Source organism: Chiloscyllium punctatum, chromosome 11, assembly GCF_047496795.1.
Source record: "Chiloscyllium punctatum isolate Juve2018m chromosome 11, sChiPun1.3, whole genome shotgun sequence".
Classification (NCBI taxonomy): domain Eukaryota; kingdom Metazoa; phylum Chordata; class Chondrichthyes; order Orectolobiformes; family Hemiscylliidae; genus Chiloscyllium; species Chiloscyllium punctatum.
In genome coordinates, this window is record NC_092749.1 from 78,685,243 (window position 1) to 78,710,422 (window position 25,180).

At 44.0% G+C, this 25,180-nt stretch overlaps 1 protein-coding gene across 2 annotated transcripts in view; it reads right to left on the bottom strand.

Annotated features, from left to right (window-relative positions):
* sod2 (superoxide dismutase 2, mitochondrial) overlaps positions 1-23,628 on the bottom strand; it is a 31,314-nt gene extending 7,686 nt beyond the window's left edge. For both annotated transcript variants that reach the window (XM_072581092.1, XM_072581091.1), the window contains exons 1-2: positions 23,430-23,628; positions 11,725-11,841 (exon numbers count right to left, since the gene is read on the bottom strand). In XM_072581092.1, coding sequence (XP_072437193.1) covers positions 11,725-11,841; positions 23,430-23,517 — 205 coding nt within the window. In that variant the 5' untranslated portion in view covers positions 23,518-23,628. The remainder of the gene's footprint in view (positions 1-11,724; positions 11,842-23,429) is intronic.
* Between the last annotated feature and the right edge of the window lie 1,552 nt (positions 23,629-25,180).

A 25,180-nucleotide genomic window follows, 5' to 3' on the forward strand; every position in this document is an offset into this window, starting at 1 on the left:
CACTGAAGGGTCACAAGTGTGCCTCTCTCAGGGCCAAGGGACTGGGGAGCAGAAATGTTGCCTACCAAGAAGTCACAGACCAATTGTTCATTCGAATGGACTGCTGCCAACTATATGTGACCCAAGATTGTGAAGCAGGGCAGGCCATAGTGGAAAGGGCTTTTCCAGGTAAGGGTCACAGTGAGAAAGCTGGAAGGGTCAACTGCAAGAATAGAGAGATGCTGTCAATGACTACACCATTCCTGTTGTTGTCTCTCTTAATTAGGCATGGAGCACCATCAAATGACCCTGTCCAGACTCCCAGGTCACCACAAGGCAACCTCACACATTTACCTGCCATGCACACCATACATTAACAGGTTGACCTGCCACTGGGTTAACATCTGTGAATGTGGGATCAATAAATCAATTCATTCATTCATTCATTCTCCAGTTACCAGGTACGAAGTTGACCACAGGCCATCTAAACCAGACTTCATTCTGTTGAAGGTAGGATTCTGGCATGCCACATCCTACCTCATTAAATGCCCATCATTTTCTGGCACTTGCTTTGTACAACTTATTTCCAATTTATCAGCCCAAAATTGGATGCTGTCCAAGTCTTGTTGCTTCAGTATCCGAGTCAATGGTACCAATCGTTGCGCAATCAACAAATACTCCTCCTTCTGATGTCACAATAGAGGGAAGGTGAAGCAGCTGAACATAATTACCCAGAAATGATAATTGGCCTTCAGTGAGCACAAATCAGCTTTTGTGCTAGGTGGGAGTACAACCAGTGGCAGATTTTCCCCAATTTCAACTGACTCCCTGACTGCTAGAAACTATACAAACATAGGAAAGAGGTAGACTGCCATTCAAGCCTACTCCATCATTATGATCATAGCTAATTATCCAATTCAATAGCACGTTCTTGCTTTTCAGCCATATTCTTTAATGCCTTTGACTTCAACTGCTATAATGAATACCTTCTTGAAATCATACAATGTTTTCACCTTAAATGCTTTCTGTGATAGCAAATTCCAAAGGCTCACCACTCTTTGGGTGATTAAATTCTAACTTATCTCAGTCCTGAACGAAAACCGAAAGATGCTATAAATCAAACAAAGAAGTTGCTGAAAAAGCTCGACATTTGTAATGAGAAATCAGAGTTAATGTTTTGGGTCCACTGATTTCTCTTCACAGATCTTGCATAACTTGCTGGGCTTTTCCAGCAACTTCTATTTTTGGTTAAGTCCTGAATGATTTCCCCACATCCTTAAGCTGTGACCCCTGGGTCTAGATTCACCGGTCTTCAAGAATATCTTTTCTGCATCTAGTCCTGTTAGAATTTTATGGGTTTCTGAGATCCCTCTCATTCTTCTGAATGCCAGTGAATATGATCCTAATTAACTCAATCCCAAGCATCAGTCTGGTAAACCTTTGCTTTACTCTGTCTATAGCAAGAACATCCTTCTTCAGATGAGGCGGCCAAAGCTGTACACAATATTCTAGGTGTGATTTCACGAAGAACCTGCATAAGGGCAGCAAGACATCTCTGCTCCTGTACTCAAATTCTAACTATAAAGGCCAACATACCTTTGGGTGCATCACTGTCTGCAACTACATGCTTTAGTGACTGATGTAGAAGGATACCCAGCTATCATTGCATATCCCTTCTCTCAGCTTGGAGCCTGTTTTTGCTCCCAAAGTAGATATCCTTGAATTTATCCACATTGTGTGGCAAATGCAGTATATTTACCCACTCACTCAAGTTTGTCCAAATCAAACTGGAGCACTTCGGCAACCTCTAACAGTTCACCCTGCCATCCAACTTTGCAAATTTAGGGGTATTACCATTTAGTTTCCTTATTTAATCATATGTTTATATTGTGAATAACTGGGGTCCTAACACCCCTTTAGTCACGGACTGTAATTAGGAAAAAAGGTCCAATATTCCTTCTGTTTCCTGTCTGCCAACTAGTTTTCTAAACATCGCAATAAACCTTGAATAGGTGGCTCAGTGGTTAGCACTACTGCCTCACAGCACCAGAGTCCCAGGCTCGATTCCAGTCTTGGGTGACTGTCTGTGTGGAGTTTGCACATTCTCCCCATATCTGCGTGGGTTTCCTCCGGTTTCCGCCCACAGTCCAAAGATATGCAGGTCAGGTGAATTGGCCATGCTAGATTGTCCATAGTGTTAGGTCAGTGGGAAATGGGTATGGGTGGGTTACTCTTCGGACAGTCGGTGTGGACTTGTTGGGCCAAAGGCCTCATTTCCACACTGTAGGGAATCTAATCTAATCTTACGCACTTTAGTTTCACATACTAACCTCAGAAGGATTTTGACAAATCCATAAGAAAGTCCAAACAAACCACATCGACTTGATGAGTAAGATCCTCGAAGAATTCGAGTAGATTTGTCAAATCAGAGAGTAAATTCTTTTTGATTATGTATATTTTATTTAGATCTGTCTCTTGGTTAAATTTTAAAACATATAACTTAGGTACTAAGTTAGCCTGGAGCAGTGTTTTTTTTTAAAAAGCAATAAGACTGCGCTATTTTCTGGGTCTGTAGGTTGTTAAGGTGCAAAGATGGCCTTTAGTAGAGTGATGTGCTCTTACTGTTGCATGAGCGAGATTAGGGAGCATTTCCACGTTACCGATTATCATATCTGCAGCAAGGGTTTGGCTGTGAATCCTATCAGATCACATGGATTGGTGGGAGTGGCAGTTTGAGGCAATGTGGAATTCACTGGAGCAAGAGGATGTGATGGATAACAGTTATAAAGGGAAAAAAAACTGCAGATAGTCAGGTAGATGCATTACCTCCAGGAAAGGTAGGAGAAGGAGACAGGTTGTGCAGGACCCTCCTGTGGTTATCCCCATCTCAACAAGTATGCTGTTTTGGAAAATGTATGTGGTGATAGACTCTCGGGGGAATGTAGGACAAACAGAAACTCTCTATAGTTTCTGCTATAGAGAGTAATACTAAAGTAATGAGGGATACATCAGGTTCCAAGCGATCGACTGTGATAGGGGAATCTCGAGTCAAAGGCACAGACAGATTTCTGTGGACGACAGTGAGAAATAAGAATGCTGTGTGTTGCCTCCCCTGATGCCAGGATCAAGGGTTTCTGAGAGAGTACAGAATATTCTCAAAGGGGAGAGGGACCAGCAGGAGGTTATTGTTCCAACGTGTTCAACAATAGAGGAAGGGAAAAAGAATGAGACTCTGAAGGGAGAATATAGGAAGTTGACAGGATTTTAAAATGGAGGCCCCATGAGGGTGGTAATATGTGGATTACTCCTGGTGCTATAAGCTGGTGAGGGTAGAAACAGGAGGATAGAGCAGATGAATGTGTGGCTGAGGAGCTGGTCAGGGAAAAGGGATCATTTTGGATCATTCAAATCTCTTCTGAGCTATGAGTGACAGATTGCACCCGAATTGGAAAAGGACTAATATACTCCAGGGAGATTTGCTAGAGTGCTTGGGAGGATTTAAACGAGTAAGTTGGTGTTGGGGTGGGGGCGGTGACAGTGCAGAGAGATAATGAGGAAAGAGACCAGTCTGAGACTGATACAGTTGGGAAAAAAGGAGCAAGTCAAACAGTCGGGGCAGGTAGGAACAAGACAGAATGAGGTAGGCTGATAGAGTAAACTGCATTTATTTCAATGCAAGATGCCTTACAGGGAAGGCAGATGAACTCAGGGCATGGTTAGGAACATGGAACTGGGATATCATAACAATTACAGAAAATGTGGCTCAGGAATGGATAGGATTGGCAGCTTAGTGTTCCGGGTATAGATGCTACAGGAAGGATAGAAATAGACGTAGAACTGAGAAATAAGAAAGGGATGATCACCTTATTGGGATTGTATGAGAGACCCGACCCACCCACCTACCTGAGTGGTCAGCAGGAAATTAAGAAACAAATTTGTTGGGAGATCTCAGCTATGTCAGAATAATAGGATTGTTATGGTAGGGGGTTATAAGTTCCCAAACATATACTGGGATTGCCAGTGTTAAAGGTTTAGATGAGAGGAATTTGTTAAGTGTGGACAAGAAAATTTTCTGATTTAGTTTGTGGATGTACCTGCTAGAGTAGGTGCAAGACTTGACCTATTCTTGGGAAATAAGGTAGGGCTGGTGACGGAAGTGTCAGTGGTAGAGCACTTTGGGGTAAGCGACCATAATGCTATTAGTTTTAAAATAGCGATGGATAAGTATATACAGGATCTAAAAGTTCTAAATTGAAGGGGGGAAAATTTTGATGATATTAGGCAAGACTTTTGGGGCCATTGCTGTTTGCCATTTTTATAAATGACTTAGATGTAGGCATAGATAGATGGATTAGTAAATTTGCAGATGTCACTAAAGTTGGTGGAGTAGTGGACAGTGTGGAAGAATGTTACAGGTAGCAGGGGGACTTGGATAAACTGCAGAATTGGGCTGAGAGGTGGCAAATGTGAGGTGATGCACTTTGGGAAGAATAACAGGAAGGCAGAGTACTGGGTCGACGGAAAGATTCTTGGTAGCGTGGATGTGCAGAGGGATCTTGGAATCCATGTACATAGATCCCTGAAAGTTGCCACCCAGGTGGATAGTGCTGTTAAGGCGGCATACGGTGTGTTAGGTTTCATTTGTAGAGGGATTGAGTTCCGGAGCCGCAATATCATGCTAAAACTAAACAAATCACTAGTGCAGCCACACTTGAAATATTGTGTACAGTTCTGGTCCCCATATTTCGGGAAGGATGTGGAAGCATTGGAAAAGTTGCAGAGGTGATTTACCAGGATGTTGCCTGGTCTAGAGGGAAGGTCTTATGAGGAAAGGCTGAGAGACTTAGGTCTTTTCTCATTGGAAAGGCGGCGGCCAAGGGGGGATTTGATAGAGACACACAAGACGTTTAGAGGATTATATAGGGCAGACAGTGAAAGTACTTTTCCTAGGATGATGATGTCAGCGTGTACGAGGGGGCATAACTACAAATTGAGGGGTGATAGATTTATGACAGATGTCAGAGGCAGGCTCTTTACCCAGAGAGAGAGTGGTAAGGCATGGAATGCCCTACCTGCTAATGTCGTCAACTCAGCCTCCCTAGGGAGATTTAAACAATCCTTAGATAAACACATGGATGATTTTGGGATAGTGTAGGGGGACAAGCTGAGAATAGTTCACATGTCAGCACAACATCGAGCGCCAAACGGCCTGTTCTGCGCTGTATTGTTCTATGTAACTTTCAAAAGTTGATTGGGGTCAGATGTTCACAGGTAAGGGGACAGCTGGAAAATGGGAAGCCTTCAAAAATGAGATAACGGGAGTCCACAGGCAGAATATTCTTGTTAGGATGAAAGGCAAGGCTGGCAAACATGGGGAATGTTGAATGATTAGAGAACTTGAGACTTTGATCAACAATAAAATATGTCAGGCAGACAGCAGAGATCGAGTGAATCATTAGAAACATATAAAGACAGTAGGAGTACGCTCAAGAGGAGAGTCAGGAGGGCAAAAATGGGGCAACAGATAGCTTTGGCAAATAGGGTTAAGGAGAATCCAAAGAGATACATTAAGGACAAAAGAGTAATAGTGATAGAATAGGGCTCCTCAAAGATCAGCAAAGCTTCAGTGTTTACTGTGGAAAAGTATATAGAAGATATGGAATGTGGGGAAATAGAAGGTGACATCTTGAAAAATGTCCATATTACAGAGGAGGAAGTGCTGGATGTCTTGAAATGCATAAAATAATCCCCAGGACCAGATCAGGACTAGAGCTCTATAGGAAGTGATTGCTGGCCTCTTGCTGAGAGATGTGAGTCATCAATAGTCACAGGTGAAGTGCCAGAAAACTGTAGATTGGCTAACGTGGTGCGACTATTTAAGAAAGGTGGTAAGGACAAGCCAGGGAACTATAGATGGCTGAGCCAGACATCAGTGATAGGCAAGTTAGTGGAGGGAATCACGAGGGACAGGATTTGTATGTATCTGGAAAGGCAAGGACCGATTAGGGATAGTCGACATGGCTTTGTGCGTGGGAAATCATACCTCACAAACTTGAGTTTTTTGAATTTACAAAGAGGATTGATGAGGGCAGAGTGGTGGTTGTGATCTATATGGACTAAAGTAAGGCATTCTACAAGGTTCCTCATGGTAGACGGAGTAGAAGGATTTGATCACATGGAACACTGAGAACTAGCCCTTTGTCTTCTACCTTCGAGCCATTTCTGTATCCAGAGGGTGGTGGTGGTGGTGGAGGGTTGCATTTCAGACTGGAGGCCTGTGATCAGTAGTGTGCCGTAAGCTTCGTTGCTGGGTCCACTGATTTGGATGCAAACATGGGAAGTAAGTTTGCAGATGATGCCAAAATTGGAGGTGTAGTGGACAGAGAAGAAAGGTTAACTCAGTGTACAGCAGGATCATGATCAGATGGGCTGATGGAGTGGCAGATGGAGTTTAATTTAGATAATGAGAGGGGCTACATTTTGGAAAGCTAAGTCAGGGCAGGACTTATACACTTAATGGTAAGGTCCTGGGGAGTGTTGCTGAACAAAGATCTTGGAGTGCAGGTTCATAGTTCCTTGAAAGTGGAGTCACAGGTGGATAGTACAGTAATTGTACAGTACAGATATTGCAGTGTTTTCCTTTATTGGTCAGAGTATTGAGTATAGGAGTTGGGAGGTCATGTCACAGCTGTACAGGACATTGGTTCGGCTACTACTGGAATATTGTGCACCATTCTGGTGTTCCTCCTATAGGAAGGATGTTGTGAAACATGAAAGGGTTCAGAAATGATTAGCAAGGATGTTGCCAGGTTTGGAGGGTTTCAGCTATAGTGAAAGGCTGAATAGGCTGGGACTGTTTTCCCTGGAGCGTTGGAGGCTGAGAGTTATACACAGAGGTTTATAAAATCATGAGGCGCATGGATAGGGTAAATAGACAATGTCTTTTCCCTTGGGTAGGGAGTCCAGAACTAGAGGGATTAGGTTTAGGGTGAGAGAAAAGATCTAAAAGGGACCTAAGGGGGTGATTTTTTCACACAAAGAGTGGTGAGTGAATGGAATGAGCTACCAGAGAAAGTGATGGAGGCTGGTACAATTACAACATTTGAAAGGCATCTGGATGGGTAAATGAATAGCAAGAGTTTACAATGATATGGGCCAACAGATGGCAAGTGGGACTAGAGTAATTTAGAATGTCTGGCTGGCATGCACAAGTAGGATTGAAGGGTCTGTTTCCATGCCATACATCTCTAGACTAAGTGTGATTTCCCTTTCATAAATCATTTATTAAATCTTTTATCACTGATTCTTAATGTCACAGTCAAATGCTGCCTTTTTTTAAGGAAATCACTCATTTCAGCTTTTGTCCATGTTCAGACGAAATCCCCAATGAGATTAGGAGCTGAATGGCTCTGGAAGAACCCAAGTGGATCACCAATGAGCTGATCAAATGTTGGTTATTAGCATTATTAGTGTCACTTCTGTCACTTTCTGATTATCATGAGCAGGCTGCTGGAACAATAATTGGTCTAGTTGGACTTGTTCTGTATTTTGTGGACAGATGTACATGCATTGGAGAGGTACTAGAACTGCTTGACTTGAGGCACAGCTAATTTTGCCACGAGCTAGAAGTCAGTTCTCAGACAAATTGCTCTATGATTATGGATGCAATATATTTCATGACCTATTTTGAGTGGTCAAGTTGTATGTGTATGGAATGAGCTGCCAGAGGAAGTGGTGGAAGCTGGTACAATTGCAACATTTAAAACGCATTCAGATAGGTATTTGAATAGGAAGGGTTTGGAGGGATATGGGCAGGGTGCTGGCAGGTGGGACTAGATTGGGTTGGTATATCTGGTCAGCATGGACAGGTTGGACCGAAGGGTCTGTTTCCATGCTGTACATCTCTAATGACTCTAAATGAGATTGTTTTCAACTGGCATGTTTTCTAACTCCACTACTTAACTCTAGCACTTAAACCTATTAAAAATCTATCAATAAAACCAGAAGTGTAGATGTTGTAAAAATCAGAAACAAAAACAGAAATTGCTGGAAAAGCTCAGCACGTCTGGTAGTATCTGCAAGCTGGAAGTACAGAACTGCAGCAAGACGCTCAGAACCGAACACAACACTCCAATGCAGCCCAAAATAATGTATTATAACATATTTACTTTTGTACTCCATGTTGCTACATAAAAGTTCATGCACCTTTGGAGCCACTCTGCTGCCCTCATGATTTGAGCAAGTATCTCTGCTGAACTTTCAGCTCAAGTTTCAGGGACGCAAGATGGCACTGGCAAGCAAGAAATTGTTTTGAAGTGTGTCTACTTCAACGCCAAGAGCATTCGGAATAAGGTGGGTGAACTTGCAGCATGGGTTGGTACCTGGAACTTCGATGTTGTGGCCATTTCAGAGACATGGATAGAGCAGGAACAAGAATGGTTGTTGCAGTTTCCAGGAATTACATGTTTCAGTAAGAACAGAGAAGATGGTAAAAGAGGGGGAGGTGTGGCATTGTTGATCAAGGACAGTATTACAGTTGCAGAAAGGATGTTTGGGGACTCGTCAACTGAGGTAGTATGGGCTGAGGTTAGAAACAGGAAAGGAGAGGTCACCCTGTTGGGAGTTTTCCAAAGGCCTCCGCATAGTTCCAGAGATGTAGAGGAAAGGATAGTAAAGATGATTCTCAATAGGAGTGAGACAGACAGGGTAGTTGTCATGGGGGACTTCAACTATCCAAATATTGACTGGGATCACTATAGTATGAGTACTATAGATGGGTCAGATTTTGTCCAGTGTGTGCAGGAGGGTTCCCTGACAGTATGTAGACAGGCCAACTCGCATTAGATTTGGTACTGGGTAATGAGCCCAGTCAGGTGTTAGACTTGGATGTAGGTGAGCACTTTGGTGATAGCGATCACAATTCTGTTATGTTTACTTTAGTAATAGAAAGGGATAGGTGTATACCACTGGGCAAGAGTTACAGCTGGAGGAAAGGCAATTACGATGCAATTAGGCAAGATTTAGGAAGCATAGGATGGGAAAGGTAACTGCAGAGGATGGGCATATTAGAAATGTGGAGCTTATTCAAAGAAAAGCTCCTGAGTGTCCTAGATAAGTATGTACCTGTCAGGCAGGGAGGAAACTGTAGAGCGCAGGAGCTGTGGTTTATGAAGGAAGTGGAATCTCTCGTCAAGAGGAAGAAGGCGGTTTATGTTAGGATGAGATGTGAAGGCTCAGTTAGGGTGCTTGAGGGTTACAAGGTAGCCAGGAAAGACCTAAAGGGAGAGCTCAGAAGAGCCAGGAGGAGACATGAGAAGTTGTTGGAGGATAGGATCAGGGTTAACCCTAAGGCTTTCTATAGCTATTCAAGGAATAAAAGAATGACTACAATAAGATTAGGACCAATCAAGGATAGTAGTGGGAAGTTGTGTGTGGAGTCAAAGGAGATAGGGGAAACACTAAATGAATATTTTTCAACAGTATTCAGTCTAGAAAATGACAATGTTGTCAAGGAGAATACTGAGATACAGGCTACAAGACTAGGTGTGATTGAGGTTCACAGGGAAGAGGTATTAGAAATCCTGCAGAGTGTGAAAATAGATAAGTTCCCTGGGCCGGATGTGATTTATACTAGGGTTCTCTGGGAAGCCAGGGAGGAGATTGCCGAGCCTTTGGCATTGATCTTTCAATCGTCTTTGTCTACAGGAATAGTGCCAGAAGACTGGAGGATAGCAAACGTGGTTCCCTGTTCAAGAAGGGGAGTAGAGACAGCCTTACTTCAGTTGTTGGTAAAGTTTTGGAAAAGGTTATAAAAGAGATAGGATTTATAATCATCTAGAAAATAATAATTTGATTAGGGATAGTCAGCACGGTTTTGTGAAGGATAGGTCGTGCCTCACAAACATTGAGTTCTTCGAGAAGGTGACCAAACAGGTAGATGAGTGTAAACCGGTTGATGTAGTGTATATGGATTTTAGCAAGGTGTTCGATAAGGTTCCCTACGGTAGACTATTGTACAAAATGTGGAGGAATGGGATTGTGGGAAATAAAGCAGTTTGGATCAGTAATTGGCTTGCTGGTGGTTGATGGGAAATGTTCATCCTGGAGTCCAGTTACCAGGGGTGTATCGCAAGGGTCGGTGTTGGGTCCACTGCTGTTCGTCATTTTTATAAACGACCTGGATGAGGGCGTAGAAGGGTGGGTTAATAAATTTGCAGATGACACTAAGGTCGGTGGAGTCGCGGATAGTGACAAAGGATGTCATAGGTTACAGAGAGATATAGGTAAGCTGCAGAGCTGGGCTGAGAGGTGGCAAATGGAGTTTAATTCGGACAAGTGTGAGGTGATTCACTTTGGTCGGAGTAACCAGAATGCAACGTACTGGGCTAATGGTAAGATTCTTGGTGGTGTAGATGAGCAGAGAGATCTCAGTGTCCAGGTACACAGATCCTTGAAAGTTGTCACCCAGGTTGACACGGTTGTTAAGAAGGCATACAGTGCTTTAGCTTTTATTAATAGAGGGATCAAGTTCCGGAACCATGAGGTTATGCTACAGCTGTACAAAACTCTAGTGCGGCCGCACTTGGTGTATTGTGTACAGTTCTGGTCACCGCATTATAAGAAGGATGTGGAAGCTTTGGAAAGAGTGCAGAGGAGATTTACTAGGATATTGCCTGGTATGGAGGGAAGGTCTTACGAGGAAAGGCTGAGGGACTAGAGGCTGTTTTTGTTGGAGAGAAGAAGTTTGAGAGGTGACTTAATAGAGACATAAGATAATCAGAGGGTTAGATAGGGTGGACAGGGAGAGCCTTTTTCCAAGAATGGTGACGGCGAGCACGAAGGGGCATAGCTTTAAATTGAGGAGTGATAGACATAGGACAGATGTCAGAGGTAGTTTCTTTACTCAGAGTCGTAAGGGTATGGAATGCTTTGCCTGCAACGGTAATAGATTCACCAACTTGAAGTACATTTAAGTTGTCATTGAACAAGCATATGGACATACATGGAGTAGTGTAGTTTAGATGGGCTTCAGATTGGTATGACAGGTCGGTGTAACCTCGAGGGCCGAAGGACCTGCACTGCCTCAACTAATCCATACTTTTCTAAAAGGTGTAATATGTGTAATTCTTCATTCCTCTCGCATCACCTCCAAACAACTGGTATCAACCCCGTATCAAAAAAGGATTAGAAGATTACTGTTACTGTCACTACAATCGCCACCTTTGCTTCCCTCAGCATCCTATCTGACCCGGTGTCTTATCAACTTTAAATAGTCAATCTTACTAATTTCTTTATATAAATTTTTTTAAACCATCCAGTCCCACATCGTTTTAATTATGATTTTGGCAGGAGTTTCATCCTTGGTAAAAACAGATTCAAAGCACTCATTCAATACCTTAAGCTTGCATTGCTTACGTCTCAATTTTAGTCCCCGGTGGCAACCCCCCCTCTCCTCTTTTCAGATATCCTTTTGTGTATCTGTACACAAACAAGAACATTTATGGTCTTTGTTTTGGATTACCTTAATGCACAAGACGTTTTACAGCAAAAAAAATGTTTTACTGCCCAAAAATATATAATGAAACCATAACCAACACAGAATTTAGCAGTTTGGACAGGGTACAGCAGTCTTCTATTGATTCCAAATTATATTTCATACAGGTAAAATTGCAAATCAACATTTTTGCCTTATTTGATAGATTTGAACAAAAAAAGTTCAGATCAAATTACATAGTTCAAACTCACCTGCAGGTTCTCCTCCACCATTAGGAGACAGATTTGTCCAGAAAATTGAGTGATTAATATGACCTCCACCATTAAATCGCAGTGCTGGCTGCAGAGCCACTTGAGTTGTCACATCACCTGAAATACATGCAATAGATTTTTGCTGTTTTGCAGAAGTTGTTCAACATTTGGAAATATATTTAAGTACAAGGACAATCTTTCCACAATAGTATTTAAATTTTCTTTCGCTCAAACCTACAATTCTTTCAGGCACATTCAGAAGCTGATGTGTCCATTCAGTGATGTCACTGTTCCTGTAAACTCTTTAAAATAAGATCTTCTATTTACACAATTCCCTATTCTTCCTACAAGGAAGGTAAAATTTCATTTGCCCATTTTGTTTAACTGTCTATATCTTATTATTTTCCTGCTTACCTTTTTGCGTTTGTGTTGCGCAGTGTGCAGAATTAAAAATTATGCCCTGCATTGCCAGACCCAAATCATTAATACATGTTCAAAACAGAAGCGATCCCAACTCTATGACACATTACATATTCATCCATTCTGTAAAACCACCATTTGCCATTACTCTGCTTTATCGCTCTCAGACAATTCATATCCATGGAGATTCTGCATATTGATTGTACAAGTTCCAATTTTGCTAATACATCTATACATGGTAATTCTTCAAACCTTTCCTGAAGTCTACATTTTTCTACATACAATATTCATCAGTCCTCCCCATTCCTACAAAAGTAGTTAAACAACATTCACTATTAACAAATCCCTGCAGACTTTCACAAATGCATAATTTACTAGTCGCTGATTTATTTTATCATGGACTAAAACCTTAAAAGTTTGCTCACTAATTATATTTTAACCTTGTGCAGGCGACCAATCTCCTGCACATCTGTCCTCTCTTCCCTCCCACAATAGGAATAGAGTTTCCCTTGTCTTTACCTTCCATTCCAATAGCATCCGCCCCAGAAGAACAACAACCATCATTTCCGTCACCTCCAGACACATTGTCCTCCCTTTCCTTGTCCGCCTTCCGCAGGGACTGTTCCCTCCAGGACACCCTGGTTCACTCTTCTTTGTCTCCTAACATCCCCTCCACAGCCCGTCACTTTCCCCTGCAACTGAAGGTATAACACCTACTCAGTTATCTCCTCAGTTTCCAATGGCCCAAACAGACCTTCCAGGTGAAGCATGACTTTACCTGCACTTCTCACAATTGAATCTACTACATTCACTGCTCACAATGTGGTCTTCTGTACACTGGGGAAAACAAAGTGTAGACTGGGTGACTGCTTCACAATACATCTACATTCTGCCAGCAAAAAAAAAACCCTGAGCTTCCAGTGGCCTGCCACTTTAACACACCATGTTGTTCCCTAGCTGAGATATTAAAGAGTTAATTTGTTCTGCTGACCTGGAAGAAATTGGATATCCAAAAAGCAGAATGTTATATTTCTGTCTTGCAGGTATTGCTGGCACTTATTATTCACAGTTCAAAATTTACATTGCCATCTCCGATCATTCAAGAAGCCAATTTACATGGTCATCTCCCGCTATTCAGAATCAAAAAGAACATTACATTTAGAGTTTTGACTACTCCCGATTTGACCATTAAGGGATAATTGTTTCTGGAGATGGTCAGGTCACTGCATTGTGTCTTGAGTAACAAGTCACTGTGTCGAAGGTGGGGGGGGGGGGGGGGGAGGTGGAAGAGGTGGCTGAGTGTTGGCTTGTAGGCATTGCTAACTGATATAAAGACTTTGTATAAAGGAAGGACTGTTTCCTTTGATCAGAGAGAGCTTTGACAACTCCACAAACCCTGTGAAGTGTGTGTTAGAAGTTCCTACAGAAAGTTTGTACAGTACAGTATTTAATAAAATTTTGGTTATTCACAGAAGTTGGCTTGTTGCAGTTGCATCAAACGTTAGAATCTCAGGAAAGATAACAACATAGCCAACACCTATCTTGTGCTTGCTGCAGTGCTCCAGCAAAACTCAGCACAAGCTGGATCACTACCACCTCACTTTCTGCTTGGGGACTTGGTAGCTCAGTTCAATAATTTTTGGGCCTAAATTCCCCCATGTCCTAGCCACAACCCGGCCCCACCACACTCTTCACACACACCAGGCCTTGTTATTACAGTCTGCTAGTAGTACACACTACCTAGTAGCTCCAAACTAGTAGCTATTACCCTCCCAGCCAGATCAGTGCAGGCTCTTTTGTCTGTCCAGCTGTTCTTTTCTTTGGGCTCTAGCCCTTCCTGTCATTTACTCCTTACCCTCTACCCTCACCTTATCCTCTGCATATAAACCAACATTTTCCTAGCCACCATCAGTTCTAAGGAAGGGTCATCGGACTCAAAACATTAACTTTGATTTCTCTTCATAGACCTGAACTTCTCTAGCAACTTCTGTTTTTTGTTTCTGATTTTCAGCTTTTGTACATTTTATTAAAATAGTTAATTAACACAGTTATCGGAAGAATGTTGTGAAACTTGATAGGATTCAGAAAAGATTTACAAGGATGTTGCCTGGCTTGGACGATTTGAGTTATAGGGAAAGGCTGAATCAGCTGTGACCATTTTCTCTGAAGTGTTGGAGGCTGAGGGGTGACCTTATTGAGGTTTATAAAATCATGAGGGGCATGGATTGGAAAAATAGCCAAAAGTCTTTTCCCTGGGGTGGGGGAATGCAGAACTAGACGGCATAAAGTTTAGGGGGAGAGGGGAAAGATATAAAAGGGACCTAAGGGGCAACATTTTCACAAAGAGGGTGGTGCATGTATGGAATAAGCTGCCAGAGGAAGTGGTGGAGGCTGGTATGATTGCAGCATTTAAAAGCATCTGGATGGGTATATGAACATGAAGGGTTTAAGAGGGATATGGGCCAAGTGCTGGCAAAGGGGACTAGATTAGATTAGGATATCTGGTCTGCATGGAAGAATTAGACCGAAGGGTCTGTTTCTGTGCTGCACATCTATGACTATGCAGTTCACAGAATCACAATTGTTGTACTCATATGGAGAGGACGAACCTATCGTGTAGGTGTCAGTGCTCCACGGTAGCAATTTACCTAGCATCATCTCGCACTTTCTCTCTGTAGCCCTGCAGACTCTCTGAAGATGATAATCCAATTTTCTCTTGAATGCCACAACTAAACCCTTTTCCAAACTCCAGACAGCGCATTCCAGAACATAACCACTTACTGTGGTAAATGTTTTTTGCCATATTATTGTGCCATTTGCTCAAATAGGTGTCCTCTAATCCATCCACCAATAGGAACATGTATTCCCTTTGTAGCCTATCCAGACTGCATTTGTACTCCTTGACCCTATTAACAAACAGAAGTTGCTGTTTTATTAACCATTCTCTTAACTAGTCAATGATTTATCTTCAATGATTTCTGTACATTTGTAAAGAAATCCTTTCCAACTGTAGCAGGGAAGACAGATTCTTATAAACATACATTCAGTCCAAGAGTTGTTGGGTAGTAATATTCAATTCAGCTCTACATTTTGGGCAGTGCTTGTTACAACAATTTCAACAGGCCACTCAGGACAATGGGGCTGTCACTGAAGAGCAGTCTTGGGAACACAATTTTTAAGAAGGCAGCTGAAGAGTCAAAAGCAATTAGATGGGCTGTGTTTTTAGAATGAACTCACGACAAAGTTCTCAGGAACTATGAACTGGGAAAGGTCAGCAGCTGCATGGGGATGAGGGTGGGGGAAAAGAGTTGTAAGGGGCTTGGAAGCTAGCCAGCATTAATGTTCAAATGCAGCTGTGACAAAGGAGTTTGAAAAGCTACAAGTAGTATTTTAGGTTAGGTGAAGCGAGCAGCCAGTGAAAAGTTGGAGTTGTGCTTATGGAGTATTATTTTCAGAGTCCAGAGAAGGAAACAGGCTAATCTCATTCCATTTGCCAGCATTTGGCCTATATCCTTCTAAATCCTTCCTGTTCATATACCCATCCAGATGGCTTTTAAATGTTGCAATTATACCAGCCTCCACCACTTCCTCTGGCAGCTCATTGTGTGAAAAAGTTGCCCCTTAGTTCCTTTTAAATCTTACCGGTCTCATCTTAACCATGCCCTCTAGCTTTGGATTCCTCCATCCCAGGGAAAAAGACTGTCTATTTACCCAATTTATTCCCCTCATGATTTTATAAACTTCCATAAGGTCACCTCTCAGCCTCCAATGCTCCAAGGAAAACAGCCCTAGTATATTCAACCTCTCCCTATAGCTCGAATCCTCCAACCCTGGCAACATCCTTGTGAAACTTGAAAGGGTTCAGGAAAGATTTACAACATCCTTCCTATAGGAGGGAGACCAGAAGTAAACACATTATTCCAAAAGTGGCCGAACCAATGTTCTGTACAGCTGCAACACTGCCTACCAACTCCTATACTCTGACCAATAAGGCATACTTTATGATCCTATCCACCCGTGATTCCACTGAAAGAACCGTGAACCTGTACTCCAAGGTCTCTTTATTCAGCAACACTCCCTAGGACCTTACCATTAAGTGTGTAAGCCCCTCCAGATTTGCCTTTCCAAAATGCAGCATCTCATATTTATCTAAATTACATGCGATATCGGCCCATTAGATCAAGATCCCGTTGTACTCTGTGGTAACCTTCTTTGCTTTCCACCACACCTCCAATTTTGGCATCATCTGCTAACTTACCTCCATGTTCACATCCAAATCATATAAATGAAGAAAAACAGTGGATCCAACACCAATCCTTGTGGCATACCACTGGTCACAGGGCTCCAGTCTGAAACACAACCTTCCACCACCATACCCTGTCCTCTACTTTCCAGCCAGTTCTGTGTCAAAGTGCCCCTGTATTCCATGTAATCTAATCTTGTTAACTAATTTACCATGAGGAATTCTGTCAAATGCCTTAGTGAAGTCTAAAAATATCATTCACCACTCTACCCTCACTAATCCTCTTCATTACTTCAAAACAAAACTCAAGTTGATGACGTTAAGGATTTTGCAATTCGTCAGTTACTTGACTTAAACTTCCAAAAGTTGGACAGAGATAGGGTGAAGATTGAAAGCTTGACCACTTCCAGAAATATTCTGGAAGTGCAGAGGGGCCTGGGTTAGACTCCATCTCTGGCTGCATGTCTCCAGGCACCACCCAATGTCCCTGTGAGAACTGCAGTCCAGGTACCCTGTTAAAAGACTCTTTGCCATGTGGATGAATTAGTGAGGTAAAATGCAGGTGTATGAAACTCTTGAGTAGCCCTTTGGGGTCTAGCTTGCCATGGCGGCTGTCAAACTGTTCATTGAGGCATCCAGATGATTTTCACAGAATTCATTGCACTTATGCAATTTGAGTAATGAGGGCCATTGCATTCCGTATGCTTGTCTGCTACTGGTGCTGCTCTTTCCTGTGCATTTGATCGAAATCCCTGATTGCAAACACAGCTCTATCAGGTGAGCAGGTGGCAGGTCTCCAGCTGTCCTTTGAAGGCCAGTTGTCTGGACTATTTCATCCTCAGCCAGGTACAGAGCTCTCACTAGGAGGTGGTCAATATAGGACTTGTCGGTTTGCAGGAGGTGCTCTTGCTAATGTTTTTTCTGAAGCCTCCAACCTCTCCTTCTCAGAAGTTGACAGTAGGGGTAATAGAGCTCTACAAAGGGAAAAAGACCTTTTGGCCTGGCACAATAGCACCAATTGGAAATAACAATCTATTCTAATCTCATTTTCCAGCACTTGGCCCAAAGCTTCGTATGCCTTGGCATCACAACTGTACACCTAAATAACGGCAAGAGTTTGTCTCTACCACAATTACAGACAGCAAGTTCCAGATTCGTCCCACCTTTGGGTTAAAAAAAAACTTTTCCTCACATCTCTAAACCTTCTGCTCCTTACCTCAAGTCTATGCCTTCTTTGTCATTGATAAATTCACTAAGGGGGAAGGTTTCTTTCTGTCTATAACCTTCAATTTTATACCTAGCAATCACCTCTCCTCTTACTATCTCCTATTCTAAAGGAAAACAATCCCAAACACTCTTCATGACTGAAACACTCCAGCTCAGGCAGCATCCTTGCAAATCTCCTCTGCACCCTTTTCAGTGCTATCACATCACTCTTATAATGGGTTCCAGAATTATACACAATTCTCGAGCTATGGCTTTAGGTTCCCTTCTTAAGATTCTTACAAGTTTGATGCAACTGCAATACACCAACTTCTGTGAACAGCCACAATTTAAGTGATCCTCCAAAAGCTTGTACTTGTGGAGCGTGTCAAGCGAGGCTCCTCGAACAAGGGAACTGTCCTCCCTTTATATAGGGTTTTATGTCACAGTCATGCACACAATACAACTCCTTGCCGTTCCCCCAAAGTCACTTGTCACCCAAAAACAATGTAAAGTGATTAGTCTGTTTCTGGAAGCAATGTGTGATGAGGTTATTCCTTAAACTGCAGCATAGAGTCATAGAGATGTACAGCATGGAAACAGATCCTTCGGTCCAACCTGTCCACGCCAACCAGATACCCCAACCCAATCTAGTCCCACCCGCCAGCACCCGGCCCATATCCCTCCAAACCCTTCCTATTCATATACCCATGCAAATGCCTCAAATGTTGCATTTGTACCAGCCTCCACCACATCCTCTGGCAACTCATCCCATACACGTACCATCCTCTGCATGAAAAAGTTGCCCCTTAGGTCTCTCTTATATCTTTCCCCTCTCACCCTAAACCTATGCCCTCTAGTTCTGGACTCCCCGACCCCAGAGAAAAGACTGTCTATTTATCCTATCCATGCCCCTCATAATTTTATAAACCTCTATAAGGTCACACCTCAGCCTCTGACGCTCCAGGGAAAACAGCCCCAGCCTGTTCAGTCTCTCCTGATAGCTCAAATCCTCCAACCCTGGCAACATTCTTGTCAATCTTTCCTGAACCTTTTCAAGTTTTGCAACATCTTTCTGATAGGAAGGAGACCAGAATTGCACGTAATACTCCAACAGTGGCCTAACCAATGTCCTGTACAGCTGCAACATTACCTCCAAACTCCTGTACTCAATACTCTGACCAATAAAGGAAAGCATACCAAACGCCACCTTCACTATCCTATCTACTTGCGACTCCACTTTCAAGGAGCTACAAATCTGCACTCCAAGGTCTCTTTGGTCAGCAACGCTCCCGAGGACCTTACCATTAAGTGTTATAAGTCCTGCTAAGATTGGCTTTCCCAAAATGCAGCACCTCACATTTATCTGAATTAAACTCTATCTGCCACTTCTCAGCCCATTTGCCCATCTGGTCCAGATCCTGTTGTAATCTGAGGTAACCCTCTTCACTGTCCACTACACCTCCAACTTTGGTGTCATCTGCAAACTTACTAACTGCACCCAAATCATTTTTGTAAATGACAAAAAGTAGAGGATCCAGCACCGATCCTTGTGGCACTCCACTGGTCACAGGCCTCCAGTCTGAAAAACAACCCTCCACCACCACCCTCAGTCTTCTACCTTTGAGCCAGTTTTGTATCCAAATGGCTAGTTCTCCCTTTATTCCAATAGATCTAACCTTGCTTATCAGTCTCCCATGGGGAACCTTGTTGAACGCCTTACTGAAGTCCATATAGATCACATCTACTGTTCTGCCCTCAATCATCTTTGTTACTTCTTCAAAAAACACAATCAAGTTTGTGAGACATGATTTCCCACACACAAAACCAAGTTGACTATCCCTAATCAGTCCTTGCCTTTCCAAATACATGTACATCCTGTCCCTCAGGATTATCTCCAATAACTTGCCCACCACAGAGGTCAGGCTCACCGGTCTATAGTTCCCTGGCTTGTCTTTACCACCCTTCTTAATCAGCGACACCACGTTTGCCAAGCTCCAGTCTTCAGGCACCTCACCTGTGACTATCAATGATACAAATATCTCAGCAAGAGGCCCAGCAATCACTTTTCTAGCTTCCCACAGAGTTCTCGGGTACACCTGATCAGGTCCTGGGGATTTATCCACCTTTAACCTTTTCAAGACACCTTTTCACTTCCTCGTCTGTAATCTGGACATTTTCCAAGATGTCACCATCTATTTCCCTACAGTCTATATATTCCATATCCATTTCCACAGTAAATACTGATGCAAAATATTCATTTAGTATCTCCCCTTTTCTGCAGCTCCACACAAAGGCTGCCTTGCTGATCTTTCAGGGGCCCTATTCTCTCCCCAGTTACTCTTTTGTCCTTAATATATTTGTAAAAACCCTTTGGATTCTCCTTAAGTCTATTTGCCAACGCTATCTCATGTCCCCTTTTTGCCCTCCTGATTTCCCTCTTATGTATACTCCTACTTTCTTTATACTCTAAAGATTCACTCGATCTATCCTGTTTATACCTGACATATGCTTCCTTCTTTTTCTTAACCAAGCCCTCAATTTCTTCAGTCATCCAGCATTCCCTATACCTACCAGCCTTCCCTTTCACCCTGACAGGAATATACTTTCTCTGGATTCTTGTTATCTCATTTCTGAAGGCTTCCCATTTTCCAGCCGTCCCTTTACCTGCGAACATCTGCCTCCAATCAGCTTTTGAAAGTTCTTGCCTAATACCGTCAAAATTGGCCTTTCTCCAATTTAGAACTTCAACTTTTAGATCTGGTCTATCCTTTTCCATCACGATTTTAAAACGAATAGAATAATGGTCGCTGGCCCCAAAGTGCTCCCCCACTGACACCTCAGTTACCTGCCCTGCCTTATTTTCCAAGAGTAGGTCAAGTTTTGCACCTTCTCTAGTAGGTACATCCACATACTAAATCAGAAAATTGTCTTGTACACACTTAAGAAATTCCTCTCCATCTAAACCTTTAACACTATGGCAGTCCCAGTAGATGTTTGGAAAGTTAAAATCCCCAACCATAACGACCCTATTATTCTTACAGATTGCTGAGATCTCCTTACAAGTTTGTTTCTCAATTTCCCTCTGACTATTAGGGAGTCTATAATACAATCCCAATAAGGTGATCATCCCTTTCTTACTTCAGTTCCACCCAAATAACACCCCTGGATGCATTTCTGGGAATATCCTCCCTCAGCACAGCTGTAATGCTATCTCTTATCAAAAATACCACTCCCTCTCCTCTCTTGCCTCCCTTTCTATCCTTCCTGTAGCATTTGTTTCGTGGAATATTAAGCTGCCAGTCCTGCCCATCCCTGAGCCATCATTTACAGAATATGATTAGATTGTCACATCTTGCCTGCAAAACAGAAAACAAACACACCTCCCTGGGACATCCAATTTCTTACATGCCAGTAGAACAAATTAACCCTTTAACATCTTATTCCCTCCCCCAACAATATCCACATGATAAGGGGCATAACAGGACAAAATAACTAAAAATATAAAAAACTCCACAAAAAGTCACGAAATTCTTTGAAGAGGTGGAAATGTGATGACCCCTTTTTCTAACTAATGATCTTTCAGTCTTGACACTCAGCTCACCCCAGCACCCCGCTGTTTGGAAAAGCGCCCTTGGCAACTTACAAGAGGCTAAATACGGTTGTGACTTGAATGACTTCATTCATTCCCATTGCAAATGAAAATGGGCACATGGTACTTCTACCTTCCTCTACTCTGGCTGGTGGTCACCTATGCTCTGCCTGTTCAATTTGTATCTGTGGTGTGACCACCTCACTGAATGTGCGATCCATAATCTGCTTAGAATCACTGATGCTCCAAAATGCACTTCATCAGTAGCTGTAGCTGGGCATTCTTCCGTACATGTTTTTACCAGGCAACTGAAACTTCAGTGATTTGCCACATTATAGGAGGAGGATATCATGGATGTGAGCTCTGCTGCCATGACTCCTTTTAAGCATCTTTACAACTCTCTTTTCTAGTAAGAAGGTTATTGGTATGTAAGAATACTGCTAACTTACTTCTTTTGAACTAGCTGTACTTCCCCTTACTCTACTTTGCTTACTTATAGTTCTTTATTATATTGGACCTGACTTTCAGTTGTTCCTGATTTAATTTTTTCTTCTAAAAATCACAACCTAATGAATACATCACCAGTGATGTCATTGGGAAAGCAACAAGCAGACCGCTGAAGCTGCAGCTATTAAACTAGGACTCCTTTCTCTCAGTTGAAGCTGAAGAATATAGTCCTGCATACCTTAAAACCTGAAAAAGGATTCACAAGCTATGATAAAAAAAAGGACTGGGAAGGAAACTAATGCAGTGGGAAAACTCGCAAAGCCCTACAGCAAAAAAAACCCTTCAAAAGCTCAAAGGAACCTGGACTTAAAAAGACTCAGCCCATAATCTACCAAGCCAGATTCTATTCTGGAAAATGACTTGTCCAATATTAGTGGAAAGAAACTAGAATTAACATGGGAGTGGGGTCACAATCTGACGGTGCTGAACTCAATATTAAGTCCAGGAGGTTGTAAATTGCCCAGCCGAAAGGAGGAGATTAGTTTCTCCAGCTTGTGTTATGATTTGCTGGATCTGCAAATTCCAGTTCATGGTTTTCAAGAAAAGGTATTTACGTGTAATGTGTTATGAAACGTGTTTATAACTTTTAAGTTGATAAATAGAGTTCAATTAAACGTGGGGATAGCCAATGGCATTGAATCACAAACCAAAACAAATAATGTTAAATTGTACATTCACAATGTGAAAATTTTGCAAAGTAAGGCACTGAATTTTACAAAACCAATTACAGAAGGATATTGCTACAGACAAGTGATGACAGGATTTACAGCTTTAAGTTCTGAAAAGTAAATCAGATGAAATGTTGAAATGAGAACATAAGGACAGACAGGTCCTTTGGTAAAATTAAATTCTAACTTCTTCCACTGCAAGGTATGTGCACAGGGTGAGAAAACAGACAATTGAACGCTGTCCAAATCATATCCTCGCAAGAGAAAAAAGAACGTGCATCTCATGATTATAGTGGGATCAGAAACAAATAACACATTCGATCTTCCTCAGTGCACAGACCTTAAAACAAAAAAGGTAATATAATACTGACAACAAGTATAAAAGAAACAAACTCATTGAGCAAAAACCTAAGATGTGGAACAGATCAATACCATTATTAAACAATAGCTTTTTTACTTGAAGGTACAAAGCTTAATTGCTGGAAAAAGGACACATGCTGCTGAACTGTTTCATCACTAAAACAACTGGATACAATCACTAGAATACCATGTCACAAAGAAAACAAGTTACACTGCAAGAGGAAAGGATACTGAATGGTTGGCAAATAATTCTGAACTGTTATGCCATGGAGAATGTACCAAGAACAACTATTTGCAGAGCTTGTAAAATGCAAACAAGGCAAGCCTTACCAATTGCCAACCATTCAGCACTATTCACCTGCAGTAAAAATTGTATCGCCCTTTAATATAAAAAAGCTTTGTTGAAAGAACCCTTTCTCAATAGTGACAATATTTAAAGTCCATTATTCCACTCCTGCAAGAAGTACAGATTTTGAAAGAAAAAATCTTGCAGTATTCCTCCCTGGTTAGCTAATTCTTAAGTTGAATCACAGATCTTGTATACAGTTAAATTAAAAAAGCAGATACTAGGAATTACAACGACACATACATCGTGGAAAGCGCTTAACAGGTCTGGCAGAATGTGTTGGAGAAACGCAAATTAACATCTTGGGTCCAGTTATCCATCCTCAAGACAGATCAGCAAATTTCTGTTTTTGTTGCATACACTTACCTTTGGCCAAAGCCTCAGCGTACTGCTCTTCTGTGATATTTAAGTTATTCACATAGGTAGCATGATGCTTGTTATGGTGCAGCTGCATTATTTCCGCACTAATGTGTGGCTCCAATGCACCATAGTCAAAAGGAAGATCAGGCAGTGTGTGTTTTTGTCTGGAGGCTAAACAATGAAAAGCTGTAGAAATTTTGGAGAAACATCTGCATGAAAAACACAAAATAAAAACAGATTTTCAATGCATGTTAAATTTTGAAACCATTGACAGAGATGGGGGGGGCGGGGGGGGGGGAAGAAGAGAAGGGGGCGGGGGAGGAAGAGAAGGGGGCGGGGGGGGAAGAGAAGGGGGCGGGGGGGGAAGAGAAGGGGGCGGGGGCGGGCGGGGGGCGGCGGGGGCGGGGCGGGGGCGCCGGGGGGGGGGGGGGGGGGGCGGGGGCGCCGGGGGGGGGGGGGGCGGGGGCGGGGGGGCGGGGGCGGGGGGGCGGGGGCGGGGGGGCGGGGGGGGCGGGCGTGCGCCGGGGGGGGAGGGGGACGGGGGGGCGAAGGGGGGGGGGGGGGGAGAAGGGGGGGGGGGGGAGGGGGGGGGGGAGAAGGGGGGGGTGGAGAAGGGGGGGGGGAAAAGGGGGAGAAGGGGGGGGGGTGAGAAGGGAGGGGGAGAAGGGAGGGGGAGAAGGGAGGGGGAGAAGGGAGGGGGGGGGTGAGAAGGGAGGGGGGGGGTGAGAAGGGAGGGGGGGGGTGAGAAGGGAGGGGGGGGGTGAGAAGGGAGGGGGGGGTGAGAAGGGAGGGGGGGGGTGAGAAGGGAGGGGGGGGGTGAGAAGGGAGGGGGGGGGTGAGAAGGGAGGGGGGGGGTGAGAAGGGAGGGGGGGGGTGAGAAGGGAGGGGGGGGGGTGAGAAGGGAGGGGGGGGGTGAGAAGGGAGGGGGGGGGTGAGAAGGGAGGGGGGGGGTGAGAAGGGAGGGGGGGGGGTGAGAAGGGAGGGGGGGGGGTGAGAAGGGAGGGGGGGGGTGAGAAGGGAGGGGGGGGGTGAGAAGGGAGGGGGGGGGTGAGAAGGGAGGGGGGGGTGAGAAGGGAGGGGGGGGGGTGAGAAGGGAGGGGGGGGGTGAGAAGGGAGGGGGGGGGGTGAGAAGGGAGGGGGGGGGGTGAGAAGGGAGGGGGGGGGTGAGAAGGGAGGGGGAGGGTGAGAAGGGAGGGGGAGGGTGAGAAGGGAGGGGGAGGGTGAGAAGGGAGGGGGAGGGTGAGAAGGGAGGGGGAGGGTGAGAAGGGAGGGGGAGGGTGAGAAGGGAGGGGGGAGGGGTGAGAAGGGAGGGGAGGGTGAGAAGGGAGGGGAGGGTGAGGAAGGGAGGGAGGGGTGAGAAGGGGAGGGGAGGGGTGAGAAGGAGGGAGGGGAGAGAGAGGGAGGGAGGGGAGGGGAGAGGAGGGAGGGAGGGTGGGAGGGAGGGGAGAGGAGGGAGGGAGGGAGGGAGGGGAGGGGTGAGGAGGGAGGGAGGGGTGAGAAGGGAGGGAGGGGGTGAGAAGGGAGGGAGGGGAGTGGAGGGAGGGTGAGTGGGAGGGAGGGGGTGAGGAGGGAGGGGTGGGAGGGAGGGGGGAGTGAGGTGGGTGGGAGGGAGGGGAGGTGAGGGTGGGAGTGGGAGGGTGGGGGAGAGAGGGTGGGGGTGGGTGAGAAGGGAGGGAGGGTGAGAAGGGAGGGAGGGGGTGGTGAAGGGAGGTGAGGGGGGTGAGAAGGGTGGGAGGGGTGAGGAAGGGAGGGAGGGG